The sequence below is a fragment of the Nilaparvata lugens genome, chromosome 6 (assembly GCF_014356525.2).
Source record: "Nilaparvata lugens isolate BPH chromosome 6, ASM1435652v1, whole genome shotgun sequence".
Classification (NCBI taxonomy): domain Eukaryota; kingdom Metazoa; phylum Arthropoda; class Insecta; order Hemiptera; family Delphacidae; genus Nilaparvata; species Nilaparvata lugens.
This window is the reverse complement of record NC_052509.1, coordinates 42,936,330-42,953,891: the sequence shown is the minus strand read 5'-3', so window position 1 is coordinate 42,953,891 and position 17,562 is coordinate 42,936,330. Positions and strand designations below refer to the sequence as shown.

Sequence of the window (17,562 nt, the reverse complement as noted above, 5' to 3'; positions counted from 1 at the left end):
TAAGTTTATATAGTTGATGACAAGTATAAATGAATGAACAAACTATTAGTAAAATATTATATTGTCTTTTGATATAAAAATTCAACACCTTAATAATTTTTGTAATAGCAGTAGGTATCTGATTGTGGATGGGCATGATAAATTAATTTTTCCACAATTATTACAGATATAATTACTTTTCAAACTTAACAGTCTTATTTTAAAAGATTAGAACAAGCAATAAACTCACCCTATGTATAACTTCATGTAATGGATCCTCTACTGCTATTTTATAGCTCAATGCCATATTCAAAAATGTCTTAACAATTCTTGTACATTTTGCCTGCCTGCAAAGAGACAGAGTTTTCTTTTGTATTTTAAGAAGATAATGCATTTATTATTCTATTGTAAATTCGAATTTATCAATGATTATTTGAAGCAATTATATTCTTCTAGTTCAGTCTCTATTAAAAACGCATCAACAAACAAAACATACGGTACAGTAGGTAACCTCCTATTTAAATCCACTTACTGTGTTCTCCCGCTTTCTTCTTGAGTAGCATATTTTTGGTTGAAGAGTTTATTTTTTAATTTGATAAATGTATAGTATTATTCATTAAAATTAGTACTGTTATCAGAGATGTTGTAGAATTCCTCCATAACACAAAATAATTCAAATTTCTAATAAGATAATATTTTTTCTACTTGAAAAATCTATGAAAATTATGTTTCAATGCTACTTATGACATGATTCGATTATCTATTTTCTACCTGGATGGCTTCCCGCTGGTTCTAAAAACTGATCGGAATAAATCATCTTTGAGCATTCTCAATGTGGTTGTAGTATGTGGTAGAAGTGCATCAATAATTTTCCACCATATCAATCGCTCTGCAAACAAAATCGATTCTTCAGTTGAAGTTCCATCAGTCAATTATTTAATTTATTCAATCATCAACACACACAATACCTAATACAAATACAAATGAATACATGCAAAACAATAACAAACAGTAATATCAAACAGTAATAATTTATCCAATTTCATAAGGTAATTTTAGTAATATATTTTATGTGAATTAGTAATGTTCACCAACTAGATATTTCTAATAGAAGAGTGTAACATGCTAATGTCATGATTTCCAACATTTATTAATTAATAGAAATATATATCACATGAGCAATACACTTTTCGACTGCAAGAGAGCTGTAGTTGGTAAGCAACTGGAGTCAGTCAAAGTTCATGTGATCACCATCGACTGTAACTCTCCTCAAGTACCTATTATACAAATTACAAAAATAGGTTTATTCGTAAACACAGTTTGATTGAAGGGGATTAATTACGGCGAAATAAATCAGAGATTATCAATAATGATTACTCGTATTATGATGTAATTCGATTTGTGAATTATAATAAATTGAAGCAACAAATTGAAATGATAATTGTTTATTAGGTTAGCAAAAGCAATACAACGATCGGAAAAGAAAAAACAGGCTATTGCCCAAAACTACTTCAATTTCCTAATTTTAGTTTCAAATTGTCCAAATATTATACATAGGTTAGTTATGCCCTTTTCAATTTCTACACCAAATCACAATCTGAATAAAGCAAAGTAAATTCTTACAGTAAATTCTTGTTAAGGCTTTTGATGGTGGGGAATCCTTTACGGGATGGTTCCACCTCGCCTTAATGTGTAATTTAAGCCATCAGTGAGCCTTACAACTGTCATACTTCAGCCGGGACCGACAGTTTAACGTGCCCATCCAATAACACGGGAGTGACCTGATCAAACATGATACTGTAATAACATAATACAGTATGTGAAATAACATTATAAGATGCTTACGTATTGATTCTGTCTTGACTTTGTGCAATCTCTGACCCATGGCAGCGAAGTAGCTCGTCCCATGCACATACACTATTGACGATAAACCAACAGTCATGTTCAGGTTGAGGTTTTCCAATAAAACTTCCAAATATTCAGCCCAATCGAACTGGAATTTATAGATTGATGATTGGATACAATGATAATGCATTGAAGAATACACTACCTACTTGATAACACACCTGTACAAAGTGTACATGATACAAAAATAATGTTATTTCATTATTTGGAGGATATTTCATAGAAATTTCAAATCCAATTGTTGCAAGTAGTGTAGAATGATTCAAAACAAGAGCTTGTATCAAGAAATGAGTAAATTCTAATCTTTAAACTTATTATACTTGATATGGTGTATAATATGCATGCATGGAAAATGTACGAACTGCTTCCAGATTACAGAACGTTTTGAGAAGATTCATTTTCCGAGACACCATTGAGGATACAAGTATAGGTAATACCTGTGAGTTATAGTAATAATTCAATCAGGTACTTAGTGCCGGTTGCAAAAAAGCCGGGTTATTTTCAATCCTGATTAATTCCAGTAGATCCATCTTTTTGTCTTCTTTGATTTGGTTCACATGAAGTTAATCAGGATTAAAATTTAACCGGCTTTTGTGCAACTGGGCCTTTGTGAGGGGAATTTCGGCATTCCTCTTGAAATTAATCTCAATTTGCTGTGATTAGATAGAACATTTCTGAATGAATGTTATTATAATTTCTTCTTTCGTAATACATTTTTTATGCTTTTGTACTCCAGAGCGAAGCTCGGTCCCCGAAATTCTTTTTCTAATTTGTAACTTGAAACTATTTGAGGAAAGGACATGCCGCTTACTGATGAAAATAGCCTTTGCTTCTAAATTCCATAAACCTCCTATTATAATTATGTGCTAATAATAATGTAGCCTATAATGAAGAGTATTGGCCTACTGTGCCTGAAACGAAGTAGCCTTATCATAAACAGTTTTGTTTATCCTTTTAAATCTATAAATTCCTTAAATATTTTAAATTACACTAAACAAAATGTATCTTCTAATCTCCCATCAATCATTCTAATCATTGTTAATTTGTTCCCGGTTCTTCAAATGTCGAGGTGATTTTCAAAAGGTTCAATGATTCCATTATGAGCATTGAAAAGGAAAGCTACAGTAGATATAGTTATGATATTATAGAACATTTCATGCTATCCTTTCAGCTTCGTGTTACATTCATTATGCGTTCAGCTATTTGAGCCGAGCAAATTTTGGAGTTAAAGATAAAGCTAATATCCGCTAATTCTGCATGTTTAATAGGGGCATCAGTGACATCAGACTCAGCTCGAACATGCAACGTCGATTATATCTCTCTTTTACATGAAAGAGAAACCTGCAACTGCAGAAGCTGCTTTACATTATCAGTACACGGCATGATAAGTGTATTGTTGCCAATATGGGAGTATTACATGTCAATAATTGGCTTCATGCTTTGAATTGACAATGAAGCGATTCGATGTCCATTATTCGTTAAGATATTATTACAGTCATCATCTGAGATCCATTCCACATTCTACGTTTTTCTGAAAATTATTAGTCAATATCATGGAAAGTTTATGATACAATCAAGAGTAGGATAGCTGTTATTAAATTGTCATCACCATATATCGTCTTATAGCAATTAAATACCGACACATCAGGTCATTGAACTCTTTTAACTGATCAAATGAGAAAGTATGTGTTTTTCCCTCAATATTTTTTATCGAAAATGAAGTTACAATAGAGTTATAATTGTTCATGAATCCAACTACTTCTGCAAAGACTCAATTAAAAAAGAATATTAATGTGAGTACCCTTGTATTTGGCTCTCCAGTGCTGTTTGCCTCGTCCATGAGTTTCTGGAGGTCTCCAAAAGTCATCCTCTCTGGCTCATCTTCAATATTCAATTGATCGGCATCCTTAAGTTTGAATAAAATTGAAATTATCATTTCATTGAAGAGCAAATGACTGTATTGTAGTCAATATACGTTTATGCCAACTTTTATTAAGAGGTATCATTCTAAGGTAGTGGAAATCAATCGGGGCTTAATGGATCTACCAATGCTAGTTGTGTATTTTAATTTTTTTAATGACAAACAATAATAATGTGGATTATATTATTATTATTATTATTATTATGTTTAATAAACAATAAAGAGTAACATCGATATCTTACGTAGCCTACCTTCCATTCAGTTTTTTTGTAAACGTTTATCAATATTGATAAAAGATTACGATACAAAAATGTAATAAACAATCTCACAAATTTCCAGACAAATATAAAGGAGAAAATGGTTGAAATTGAAAGGAGGGAAATTTACGACACAGCCAGAAATTTATCAACATTAATTTAAAGTTAAAAACGCAATTATTGCTTCTTAAAATGAGAAAATGGACACTCTAGGCCATCGGTCCCGGCTGCCCAATAACAGTCTTTGGGTCTTGTCAGAGGTCCTGAAAATTGATCTTGAAAACCCTGGGACCGGACCTGAGCCAGGCAGGTCACTCGATACTAATATTATAGGTGGATAATGATATTTTCCTCCACCTCCTGCCTAAGGTGCTTACTTTACTCCCTGGAACATAATACTTAAGTGTCACTTTTTCGCTCTCGGTACTAAAAACAGAAAAACTCCCTAGAGCGTAAAAGTAACACCATTTAAATAACATGGGAAGCATCTCTATTTTAAAAACGTACATTTGCAATAGGTTAAAAGGTCTAAGCTCAGATGAGGAAGCATGTAGAATAGTCATTAAACCAAATAAATTCAATACCTCAACCAGACATTTGATCAATATATGAAATTTATGTTTGTTTGCTAAAATTATTACAAACTTCACATCACTATACTAAAAGAATGTATAAATTTTATTTATTTTTCCATGTTATTCAAAATACCAGTCAACGAATATTCCTCATTAACTAATGAAATTTGAAACGGGAACTTCATCATAGCTGTAGTTGTTGCGACCATTGTTGTTACAACTTTTGCCGACAGATGGCGCTTTCGGCAGAGAACTGTAACAGATTGTTTGGTCACGTACGTTTTTAAAAATTATTTTATTTGCAGTTTTCATAAATATGTAGGTTAAGGAAAAATGTTGTTTATATCACAAGTGAAAAATGTTTTTTCTCCCTCAGGAAAATTGTTGCCCTCGGTTTCGCCTCGGGATTCGAACTTTTCTCTCAGGGAGAAAAAACAGTACTTTTCACTCTAGATATACAAAAAACTATTTTAATATAATAATGAAAAAAGTAATCGAAGTGAAATTTTATTCCATTTGAAATATTTGTGACTATTGTCAAAAGGTTGGTCTATCTTGAAAACATAGAACTTCTGTGAGAGCGAAGGTCAAAAGTTACTTAGAAACTAAAAAATTCGAAATTGAAGTCACATATGATACTCACAGCTTTGATATGAGACTCCATGAGCAGAATTTTGAAGGCGATTGTGTTGTAGTTGCTGGTGTTGACGACAGGATAGAGCTCAGCAAGGACACTGGCAATGTAGGTGACCTTGAGCAGCAGGATGTCCCGAGGGTCGAGTTGCGCCTGGCTGTGCTCGACTGGCTTAGTGACCAGGTGCAGCTCTGGCAGCGGCGAGAAGCCCAGTGCTGGTGAGACCTGTAGGCGAGACCTGACATCTTCGAGACTGCTACAACTGCAATTGCCCCAGCAGGGGCCACAGCTTTTCAAATTTATTGGGGAAATATTGATACGTCCACGTTTCCTATCTAGACCATGATGCCATCTAAGAGTGGGATAATCATAGGAATTGAGACTTGATTAGGAAGATTATGGAGAATTCTTCTTAATAGTTCAGCTTATCTGATTTGGTTCGTTAAAAGTTTATATGAATCAAGTTATCACTGTATAGAGAACTGCTTCTCAAAATAAGGAGGTGGAAATATCAAGTAATCAGATTGGAGTTCAGATTAGTTTCATCAATAATTCATTTGAATCAAATTACTACTGTATAGAGAACTAATTCTCAAAATCAGGAGGTGGAAATATCAAGTAATTAGAATAGAGTTCAGATTTGGTTCGTCAATAATTTATTTGAATCAAGTTACTACTACTCTAATATATTATAGAGAACTAATTTTCAAAATTAGGAGGTGGAAATTTAAAGTAATCAGATTAAAGTTCAGTTCTTTAAAACCTTTGAATGAAAGGTTCTTTACATTTCATGAATGGAATGGTACATTTGGTATTACGGCGGAGAACATTCGAAAGGAGGATCTCTTTTCACTTTTAATCAGCTGATGCCAAGCTTTTTATATCTATATCTTACCGTTTCTGTAAAAATATAGATATTATCAGCTGATTAGAATTGAATTGCTGTTATTCGCGGCGCGTATATCTGTACGCACCTATAGAGTAATAGGTGGGAGCGCAGTTGCCAATCTGTCAATCAGAATCAGTAGTGTCTTGTAGAGAGGGAACTTCATAAGTTTAACATGAGCGCTTGAATACTCACTAGAAATTAGAGAACGCTGGCCGGTTCAGAACGGCGACATCGCCACCGTTGTATTCCTATCGCTGTATGAACTCTTGTGTTCTTGATTTATCAACAATCATGACTATTCAGAAAAGCATTATTTGGAAATACTTACATTTATTGTAGTGAGGTTTGTTGAGTTGTCAACATCTAGCGACAAAGTGACTAGAATATCCATGCTGAGAACTCGCTGTGCTAGAGCCAGAGTTCGAGCTAGACTGAAGTTGGCGGTCGTCTCTTCAGAGGGGATCGCTCTTGGCAATCTCACTCTGTCCAACACTTGCATCATTGGTTCAATTCCCAGTTTATCAAGTTGAGCTGCAAGAAATATTTCATCAATTTACTACAATGTGAATCTGTGGAATCAATGGATCTTACGGAAGATTTGAATTTAGATCAAGTGAATCGAAGTTAGATATAATTTATTCTAGATAAATATCATGGAATAAGGCATCATATAAATATCATAAATTTGATGAATCCCTTGAATCATCTAGCAAAAGGCAAGTATGAGTGTTATCGTAGCCAAGAATAATATATAGAATAGTATATAGCTATATCAGCAATAGTATATAGCCCAAGAATAGTACACAAGTACACAGCTGGATAGCTAAATTATACTATCCTTGATCGTAGCCTACAAGAAAAAATATAATCATATTACTTTTGCAACTGAAGTTGAATTCAATCATGTAGGTGTAGGTACTGTATACGAGTAGATTCTTAAAAACACTTCACTTATATGGGCTACTTTTGTGCAATAATAATAAAAAGTACTACAAGTTTTTATATTGTTTTTATTAATGAGTAGATTCTTTTTTGTGAACCATATTATTCTATAGTAGTATTTGACACATTATACAATAGCCTATATATTTAAAAACATACCTGTATCAAGGCATGATCTGTATAGTTGACGAGCATACTTTAAAGGCATCGGATCTGATGTGCTGTCATTATCCCTCAGTATGTCTGAAAATAGAATATTGTATATAATCTCATATTATTTCAATAATGATTAATTGATATTATTAGACATGGTGCTCTAACACACTATTAACAGTACTCTAATAGACTTCTCCTACAGATACATTAAAAAGTGACCATTTCTGCACTGATCGCAGGCCGCAAAGAATCACTTTTCCGCACTATAGTGCAAAGTGAGTACTTTGCTTTCTCCAGATTTGCAGCAAGAAAATGCAAAATAGTTATTAGGTTATATAGAGGACCAGTGACAAAATGGATATTTAAAACGAATTGATGAATTATAAAAATTAAAATTAAAACATGTAAAAATTTAAACATTAAACATTTAAAAATTTGAAACTAAAATTTTTAAAGTTTAAAAATTTATATATAATTGATTAAATTATTATTAATTAATACTTTAAAAAATAATAAATAGAACAATTTTGTATTGAATTACCAATTCCAATATTAATTAAAAAATCATACATTTGATGGATTTCAGTACATTCTACCCATAATTACTCACTTTTCATATTCAATGGTAACTGTAGGAAAAATTTAATGTGAAATACGTGCGCAAAATTCCTTTATTTGCTGCACTCAAGAAACCATTCCGCACTTGCCTACAGCTCGTGCGCAAATATTTCTTTCGTTGCAGTGTCACTTTGCGCACTTGTTGCACAAATAACTAATTCATTATAATTTGATTAGCGGTAATATCAATACGAATATCAAGCTATAGCTATATAAATAGACAAGGTGTCCCACTGAACGTGTAACAGCCAAAGACCATAAATAATACATGGAATTTGCAACAAAAAATGTCCAGTAAAATTTTCTTATATTGACCTTGGTTTCCGAAATATATAGATTATTCGATATTTTTGATAAGCGTCAATAACTAGAAGGTATCAGTCAAAATCCAACTGCAGGGATATGGTTGGAAAGAGGAATACATTTTTAATAAGATTCATATGATTTGATTCTTTTTTGACGTTTTTTAACTTTTTATGAGCATTCAAACTGTTTGAAATTTGGCTTTTTTACTCAACAAATGTACTTTTTTCAACCCTGAGCGCTTGTAAAAAATTCAAAAAAGTAAGAAATTATGATTAGGCTACTTTTATTGGGAATTTCTGCCTCTTTCCATCCATATCCTTAAGCTGGGTTTACACCAAAGTGATTAACAGAATGTTAATACTGTAACTCAAACACAGTATAGATTCTATTAGTTTGAACGGAACTTGACAAACACATATGTTCATCATGTGTATGATAAGTTATGTTCAAACTAATAGAATCCCTAAGGATTATGTTATTAACTTTGGTGTAAACGCAGCTTTTAGATTTCGTCTAATAGTTTTCCAGTTAAAAACATTTTACTTGACATTTTTTGTTGCAAATTCCATGTAGAATCTATGGTCTTCGGCTGTTACACCTTTCTTGTGACAGCCTGTATAAATATTCAAATATCAAGCTGTGAATCTACAAAAAAATTGTAATAAATCACCATATACTCTGCTCTGTAGATGTTTAGTACGTTCAGTGAACCAAGAGAGGGGCCCCTCCAGAGACACGTGACTGCTGCCCCAATTGCCACATGCATACGTGTAGAAGTCATCGCACGGATCCACACTCACGTCCATACTCTGCAAAAGCATGGCCGCTGCCAACAAGTCATTGCCCCATTACCATAGGTAAGGAAAGTATTGCTTTCCGAAAAAAATTAGGGTACCTCAATTTCTAAATTTCTATACGTTACAAGGTCCCCTGAGTCCAAAAAAGTGGTTTTTGGGTATTGGTGTGTGTGTGTGTGTGTGTGTGTGTGTACACACATATCATCACTTTTTGAGATATGAACGCCCAAAGTTTAATTTTTGGGACAGAAAATTTCATATTCGGTACGAGATAAATCCATGAGATTTAGATGATAAATTCTTCATGGTATTGTTGATTGAATGAAACAAACATTTCTTGAAAATAGGAATTTTTAAGAATGTTAGAATTTGAAAAATGGCTAAAAAAAGTTAACAAAAGATTTTTTTGGTCATTTTTAGTAAATTGGATAACTTTAAAAAAATATATATATATATTTTCAGGTAATATTTATCTTATTCGAACGACAATACAAGTTTTCCTCTAAATTTCATAGATCTTTTACCGAATATGAAATGTTCTATCCCAAAAATTTAGACTTTGAGCATTCATATCTCAAAAAGTAATGATCGGAAAAAATTTTTTTTCCTGAGAAAACGTTTTCATTTTGATAGCTTGATAGCATACAAATCAAAAACATTGAAAAATATCACCAGTAGAAAGTTTATTTTTAGCCTTTGCACAGCCTAAATATAGTTTGTGTAACACAAGTTGAGACTTGGCCCTCCATCCGAAGAAATTACAGGGTTGCCAAATCGTGTAAAATTGCAACTTTCTCAAATTTCCAATTCAACGTCAGAATTGGATGTTTAATATCATCCCCGATATCCTAGTAGTGCTAAAAAAGTTTCAGGGTTGAAAGATGAAAAGGAAATTTAACTTTTATGATTAAACTAGCCGTCAGGCTCGCTTCGCTCGCCATATCCGTCTAGCAAGGGGGCTCCGCCCCCTGGACCCCCGACTGGACCGTCCAAGAATGAGATCAGCGATAAATGCATTTCAATCTTCAACTTGGTGCCAGCCTAAAAAAGTCAACTTAACTTAATGCCAACCTAACAAAGACAACTTAACTTAATGCCAACCCGACAAAATTATTAATTTAGTTACCAGTTAACAACAACTGTTTCGAAGAGGTACTCTCTCTAGATTATAGTTCTATATTAACATATGGTATGGACATTTTTCAATTATAATTAAGAGATTAAGAAGAATATACATGCTAAAAGACGAACTTTAAACCCTCAAAAACCACCTTTAGAGTTGAAATATCGCCAAAGGATTTCTTAGTGCGCCTCTAAAGGGCCAACTGAACATACCTACCAAATTTGAACGTTTTTGGTCAGGTAGATTTTTAGTTCTGCGAGTGAGTGAGTCAGTCAGTCAGTCAGTGAGTGAGTGCCATTTCGCTTTTATATAGATAGATAGATAAAAGATAGATTGGAAACATCGCGAAGATTTGTTTTTCTTTTGAAAATCACTTCTCTCAGAATCATGTAGCGTCGTAATGCGTTATAATTTTATATCAAATCAACGGGGAGACTGTCTCCTTTCTATTGGTGTCTGGATAATTTTTATCCGACCCATAGATATTTTTAATTAATAATTATGTTCGTCAATGTCGAGACATTTCGAGCAGAAAACATGAAATTTACGACATGCTGGAAACTTTTTTGTTCCGAAAGATAAGTTGGTGGTGAAAGCGAGAAAGTTTCTCAGAAATAATTGAAATTGTTTTTCAATTGTCAATAGTAGTCGGAAGATCGTATTTTGGTCTCAAAGGAATTTCAAAGTTAGAAGAGTGGCTGCATGGTATGCATTGTGTACCAAATTGTATGCTAAAGGCTGGCAATTTACAAGATTATTGACTGAATTATTTCAAACGCAAGCAGCTGATTGCCTCTAGAAAGTCTGTAATGAAACACCGCTTGGATTATTCAAGGCGGGGTTGTCATTTTCACTATTATTATGATCATCTGGCTTGCAGTTGCTGAATTTTTCAATCGTTCTGTATTTTGAATTTGTTGATCCCAGCTATTGATAGCATATGGCGGCACACCATTTAGCCGCTATCCTTGACTTTGAAACTCCTGAGAGGCCAAAATACGTTCTTCCGAGTACGTTTGACAATTGGAAAAATAATTTCAATTATTTCTGAGAAACTTTCTCGGTTCACCACCTACTTATCTTTTGAAACAAAAAAGTTTCTAGCATGTCAAAAATTTCATGTTTTCTGCTCGAAATGTCTCGAAATTGACGAACATAATATTATTAATTGAAAAATATCTATGGGTCGGATAAAAATTATCCAGACACCAATAGTCAGTCTCCCCGTTCATATGATATAAAATTATTACTCATTACGACGCTACATGATTCTGAGAGAAGTGGTATTCAAAAGAAAAACAAATCTTCGCGATGTTTCCAATTTTATCATAAAAATGAGATTCCTTCAACCCTGAAACTTTTTTAGCACTACTAGGATATCGGGGATGATATTATACATCCAATTCTGACGTTGAATTGGAAATTTGAGAAAGTTGCAATTTTACACGATTTGGCAACCCTGTAATTTCTTCGGATGGAGGGCCAAGTCTCAACTTGTTTTACACAAACTAAGGAGCGAAAACTATAATTGCCACTGAGTAGTGTAGTACTGTGTTGAGGCATTTGCCCCTTCAATCTTTTATGATACCGTACCGCGTAACGACATTTTCGTTTGAGGCGACAGGGCTCTGAGAAAACAGAAAATTGTATCTGAAGATATCAATTTTGAAGAAAGTTATTCCATTTCAAAAAAAAAAAATGATCGAATTAAATAACATCCTCATGTTTGATATTTTCAGAGAATTTTTTTTATTTAATCAACATTATCAAGAAAAATATATCATGAATGAATAATATCCTTTATTCATGAATAATTTATCTGTTACCAAACTTGAAATGAACTGTTCCAAACATTTCTACATTAGACGCCAATATCTTGAAAAGTGATATTAAAAATATTTTATTGTTATAAATATTTTTTTTATTGTTATAAGTAAAACAATTCAATGAATTTTTGATAAAATAAATGTCTTGTAAATAAATGCATAGAATAAATAGATAAATGCTGCTATTAAACTGATCAAACCAAAAAATTCAAGAATCATCATACTTTCATTACTTCACAATGAATAATTTCTTTGAATGTTCTACTTACCAGTTTGAATGCAGTCCTTACTCTCGCATACATGTTGCAATTTTCTATCACCTGGAAAACAACATTGTAATTAACGTTTGAGTTATTTTAGAAAAATAAAATTGAAAAATCAAGATTATTCATCATAGTCCGGGCGCAATTGTCATGAATAAGGCACTCCGTGGTCATTTTTGAGTAACAGCCGTGGAAGATGTCTCAATTTCTTCGTTAGGTCTAGCATAATAAGGATCGTGATGATGATAAGTCGAAATCACAGGCAAACACCTCGGAAACAAGATGGCCGCCAACATTTTCAGGGTCTTGCTATATCGCTTGTATTTCAATAACCGTTAGAGATATTCAACCGTTTTTTTTGACGAAAATATTTTTAAAATATTCCTCTACAATTTTTGTTTCATACAATTTTTCTCTAAAACGCATATTTTTACTTTCCTTGCCTTATTACCATAAGTAAGGAAAGTAAAAATAATTAAGGTACCCTAATTTCAAGTTTTCTATACGTTTCAAGGTCCCCTGAGTCCAAAAACATGATTTTTGGGTGTTGGTCTGTGTGTGTGTATGTGTGTATGTGTGTATGTGTTGTCACGGTGAGATTCGCTAAACAGCTTTGATAAGCAACTTTCTATACTAATAAGCTAAAAATTACGACTACCCACCTTTATTGGCTGTTGAAATAATAACAAAATCTATGATATATTCATTTATTAAGATCCAGATTCGCAAACAGTTGTAAATGGTTTTCGAATAACCTATAACAGCATAATGAATGTTTGTTTACAATAAGGGTTAGTTTCTCGATGCAAACTGAGCCAGCTACCTTATCAGTCAGCTGATAACCGGCATGTCTGTTTCTGGTTGTTGACTGCTTGCTTTGATTTTTAATTTTATTATATTGTTTTTTGTATACTCTGACCTGCTGAAAAATCTGCTCATTGTTCCCCTATATTTGTTTCGCTTGTTTTCGTTTTTATTTGTAAAATTATTTATTTTTTCTATATGGCACACCTGAGCGCATTTCTTCATTTGTAGCCATCCTATTGGTAGATTTGTTTTTCTGACCAGTGATTGGTCATTAACTGGTCATGTGACCTTTTCTTCCCCAAACCTAGCTTCTCAATTTCGGAGAAGAATTCTTCTAAGGTGAAAAGAGAGAGATTAACTGAGCACGCTAATGGAGAGTCGTTTGTAACTCCTATTGTTATTTTTTTGTCATTTTAAATGTTTCATTGTTAAATTTATGTAAGAGTGCTAAATTTCAATTAATGTAGAGTTCCCGTAACGTTAGAATTTAATTTGATTACCAAGTCTCAGTTAAAAAGGAGTTATCAATTATTATTAAAATCGCGAGCCAAATAATGAAGCCTAATATGATGCCATGCAGCCTGACAAAAGATGCCAGCCATGCAGTGAACAAATCTTCATGAGTGAGTGCGCGTATATTATGGGCCCATATAAATGTGAGTGATTTATAATATTATTATTACTTCAAAATCTCTTCGACTCAATTTTCCATGGACAAACTGGTATATCGTTTGTAAAAATTCTGACGTTACACTGTCCAAACTTGAGTCGGGCAACCCTTGGGTGAAAGCACTACATGCTCATCCTTAATAAATTTATTAACTTGAAAGAACTCTTTAAAATTCAAATTATATTGTTTATGGGCTTAACCCTTCATTATCAAATTCATTTATTATTTATTATTGAACAAACAATATTCTTATATGATTTAGTAAATTTAATAAATGCAACTTGTCATCACATGTTGTTCCTTAGTGACCCTGTGTTCGACCTTGCTTATAGCTTATTTATTTGCTAATATCATATTCATTTCAGTGGCTAATAGTAACTCATCATCGAGTTACTTGATCTTGAGAAAAAATAGTACAATTAATCCTTTGATTAATTGTCAGGAAAATAATCTAGTATACTCTAGACATTTTTCCCTATTTCGTGTAACAAGGGTACTTCCCAAAACAGGAATTAACCCTCAGATAAGTGCCGTCACCGACAGGAGACAGGTATAACCCCCCACAGTGTGTATGTCTGTGAACACGATAACTCTATTCTTAATTAACCGTTTGACTTGAAATTATAAAATTAAGGTCCTCATACCATAAGGATCCGACAATAAGAAATTCAATAAAATTCAATTCAAGATGGCGGAAAAAATGGCGGATAATTACTAAAAAACCATGTTTTTCACGGTTTTCTCGAAAACGGCTTTAACGATTTTCTTCAAATTTATACCATAGATAGCTATTCATGAGCCCTATCAACAGACATGAGTCTCATTTCTGGGAAAATTGCAGGAGCTCCGTAATATTCTTGAGAAAAATGGCGGATAATCACTAAAAAACCATGTTTTTCACGATTTTCTCGAAAACGGCTCTAACGATTTTCTTCAAATTTATACCATGGATAGCTATTCATGAGCCCTATCGACTGACATGAGTCTTATTTCTGAGAAAATTGCAGGAGCTCCATAATATTCTTAAGAAAAATGGCGGATAATTACTAAAAAAACATGTTTTTCACGATTTTCTCAAAAATGACTTGACCGATCTTTTTCAAATTCATACTCTGTATAGTTATTTATCAGCTCTATTAACTGGCATGAGTCTCCTTTCTGGGAAACTGATCATCCTTGAGAAATGGACTTTGTAACCTCCTTCTCGTGCATGAGGTAGGTTGGTAGAGCAGTTCATAAAAAGAACACATAGTCGAGATATTTCATCTGTAGAACAGCTGTTTTGACGACTTTTGAAAAATATAATCGAATTTCACAATTTACACAAAGGAAAAAGTACTCTGAAAACAATTATATATACACATATACAGTAGTCTGATCGTAGTTTCAAATGAATATGTTGCTGCCAATCGTCATTATGTTATTCCACTAAATTATTCTCCTTTAAGAATGGGGCTCACAGTTCAATAAGCAAGGAAAGTTGTGTGAGTGCGCCACACCAGATATTTTTAGTTATAACCCTCAAAAGCCCAAAAAAACTTTTTTTCTAAATTTGTTAAATTTTATTCCATTATAACCTTTTTCGTGCAAGAGATACAGAGAAATTTTAAATCTATGAAATTTGGAGCGTTTTTTCAACTTTGGAACGATATATCTTCATGCGTTGTACGTCAAAAAATGAGTTCTCCAGGGCCCTCCAAAGAAAACCCTGCATGATTTCTGGTGCGTTCTTCCATATGCATGAGGTAACAAGCTAGAACTATAAAATCGATTTTTTCATGACATTGATAGAATTACAGACGAACTCTTGAAAATCGACACATTTTTGCCGCCATTTTGTTTTTTCATGATGACAAACATTTTTGAGATTGATGAATAATCTCTTTCTACACATCATTATAAAGAGATTGATACCATTCCCAAGTCTGTACATTCAAGGAGTCATGAGTTACACCCGTTTTCCAATTGTTGGGATTGGCATTTGGTGGAAAAAGCGTGTTTTCCGCTGCAAACATTACTGTTTACTCTTTTTCCGATGACGCTCCAGCCGTAAAATATGGACTTACAGCCTCCAACCAGATGTCATTTTGAAGCTTTGGAAATATTCTACAACACTGTGCCATTAATACTAGTGTTTGTTCACTGCGAATACATATACAGGGTGGAAAGTAAAATATTGTCCCCGAAAAATGTATGTTTATACACATATCGATTTTATATTTCTAGCTTGTTGCCTTATGCGTATGGAAAAAACGCACCAGAAATCATGCAGGGCTTTCTTTAGAGGGCGCTGGAGAACTCATTTTTTGACGTACAGCGCATGAAGATATAATATCGTTCCAAAGTTGAAAAAACGTTCCAAATTTCATAGATTTAAAATTTCTCTGTATCTCTTGCACAAAAAAGGTTATAATGGAATGAAATTTTAACAAATTTAGAAAAAAAGTTTTTTCGGGCTTTTGAAGGTTATAACTAAAAAAATATGCGTTTTGGAGAAAAATTTCATGAAACGAAAATTGTAGAGGAAAATTTTAAAATAATATTTTCGTCTGAAAAAACGGTTGAATATCTCTAACTGTTATTGAAATACAAGCGATATAGCAAAATCCTGAAAATTTTGGCGGCAATCTTGTTTCCGAGGTGTTCGACTTATCATCATCACGATCCTTATTATTCTAGACCTAACGAAGAAATTGAGACATCTTCCACGGCAGTTACTCAAAAATGACCTCGGAATTACATTTGCGCCCGGACTATTATGGAAAATCAATTCAATGGTTAGTTGTTGTACTGTGTTTGAGATGGGATAATTTATTTTTCTTCTACAAAGATCCACAGAGAAAATCATTACTTTGTGAATTCAATTGTTTGGGAGAAGTATTTTAGTAGCAAATTGTGTTCAAACGAAAGAAAATTGGAATTGTCTAGAGTCTTGATGTTTTCTAGAGCATATCCATTTTCATCCTAACTGGATATTAATTCAAATTCTCAATCCCATCATATTCTTATTAAACCTATCTTTTCATATGTAAAATACCTTGATTTATAAAAAGATAATTCTGTAAAATATTATTATCTTCATTAACATGATTATTACTCAACTCACTGTTAAAGAGAAAAATAGATAGTGCAATAAGAGAAACAGCCACTACTATTAGTGTTACGATTCCAAGTAGCAGCCATCTCTCCAGTTGTGTCCTGTCGCCAAACATATCTTTCATTGTTCTGAAACAGAAAATTTACTAGTTGAAAAAACAATCATCTTGAAATACTGTACACAAAAAAAAGTCTCAAACCCAAGAAAATATTCATTTATGTAAATTGATGTTGAAAAACAAAGATCATTGTAATTACGAGGGCTATAAGAGGGCTGTAAGTACGAGGCCCTCGTATTATTAAACAGAAATCCGGGCGGGGCCAGTATTTGATTTTATTTTTCGTTAAATAATTTCTATATTCATGAGTATTTTAGAAAAAAAATGCAGTATCTCATTCATTCCCATCTGTTGGATGATATTGTATTTTCGTATCCAGTTCGGATAAATTTAACAAGCATAACTAACTGATTGCAACTCTCACCAGCGGGCAAGGCTTAATTCCTTTTGCTGGTGATGCCAAATTACCATTGAAATACTTTTCAATGATTCTAATTATGATTTTGGTATTATGTACGCTTAATTTTTATTTTATTATTTTATAATTTTGATTATAAAATTATGTTTTTTTTTTATTTGAATATGTATTTATTGTATGGCAAATAAATGATTTTGATTTTTTTTTTATTTGTAATCAAAGCAACGTTAGAATTAATGCTGCATTATCAGGTCATGCTAAACCTACTCTCTTTTCTCAATCTATCTGTTTTTGTAAAAATTAAAAATCGCGTCTCTAGAG

At 32.9% G+C, this 17,562-nt stretch overlaps 1 protein-coding gene across 1 annotated transcript in view; it reads right to left on the bottom strand.

Annotated features, from left to right (window-relative positions):
- LOC111054062 (neprilysin-like) overlaps positions 1 to 17,562 on the bottom strand; it is a 43,476-nt gene that overhangs the window by 7,956 nt on the left and 17,958 nt on the right. Inside the window, exons 2-11 of the mRNA XM_039430829.1 lie at positions 16,775 to 16,893; positions 12,198 to 12,248; positions 8,853 to 9,008; positions 7,262 to 7,345; positions 6,489 to 6,691; positions 5,281 to 5,496; positions 3,686 to 3,790; positions 1,825 to 1,972; positions 751 to 868; positions 230 to 326 (exon numbers count right to left, since the gene is read on the bottom strand). Coding sequence (XP_039286763.1) covers positions 230 to 326; positions 751 to 868; positions 1,825 to 1,972; positions 3,686 to 3,790; positions 5,281 to 5,496; positions 6,489 to 6,691; positions 7,262 to 7,345; positions 8,853 to 9,008; positions 12,198 to 12,248; positions 16,775 to 16,893 — 1,297 coding nt within the window. The remainder of the gene's footprint in view (positions 1 to 229; positions 327 to 750; positions 869 to 1,824; positions 1,973 to 3,685; positions 3,791 to 5,280; positions 5,497 to 6,488; positions 6,692 to 7,261; positions 7,346 to 8,852; positions 9,009 to 12,197; positions 12,249 to 16,774; positions 16,894 to 17,562) is intronic.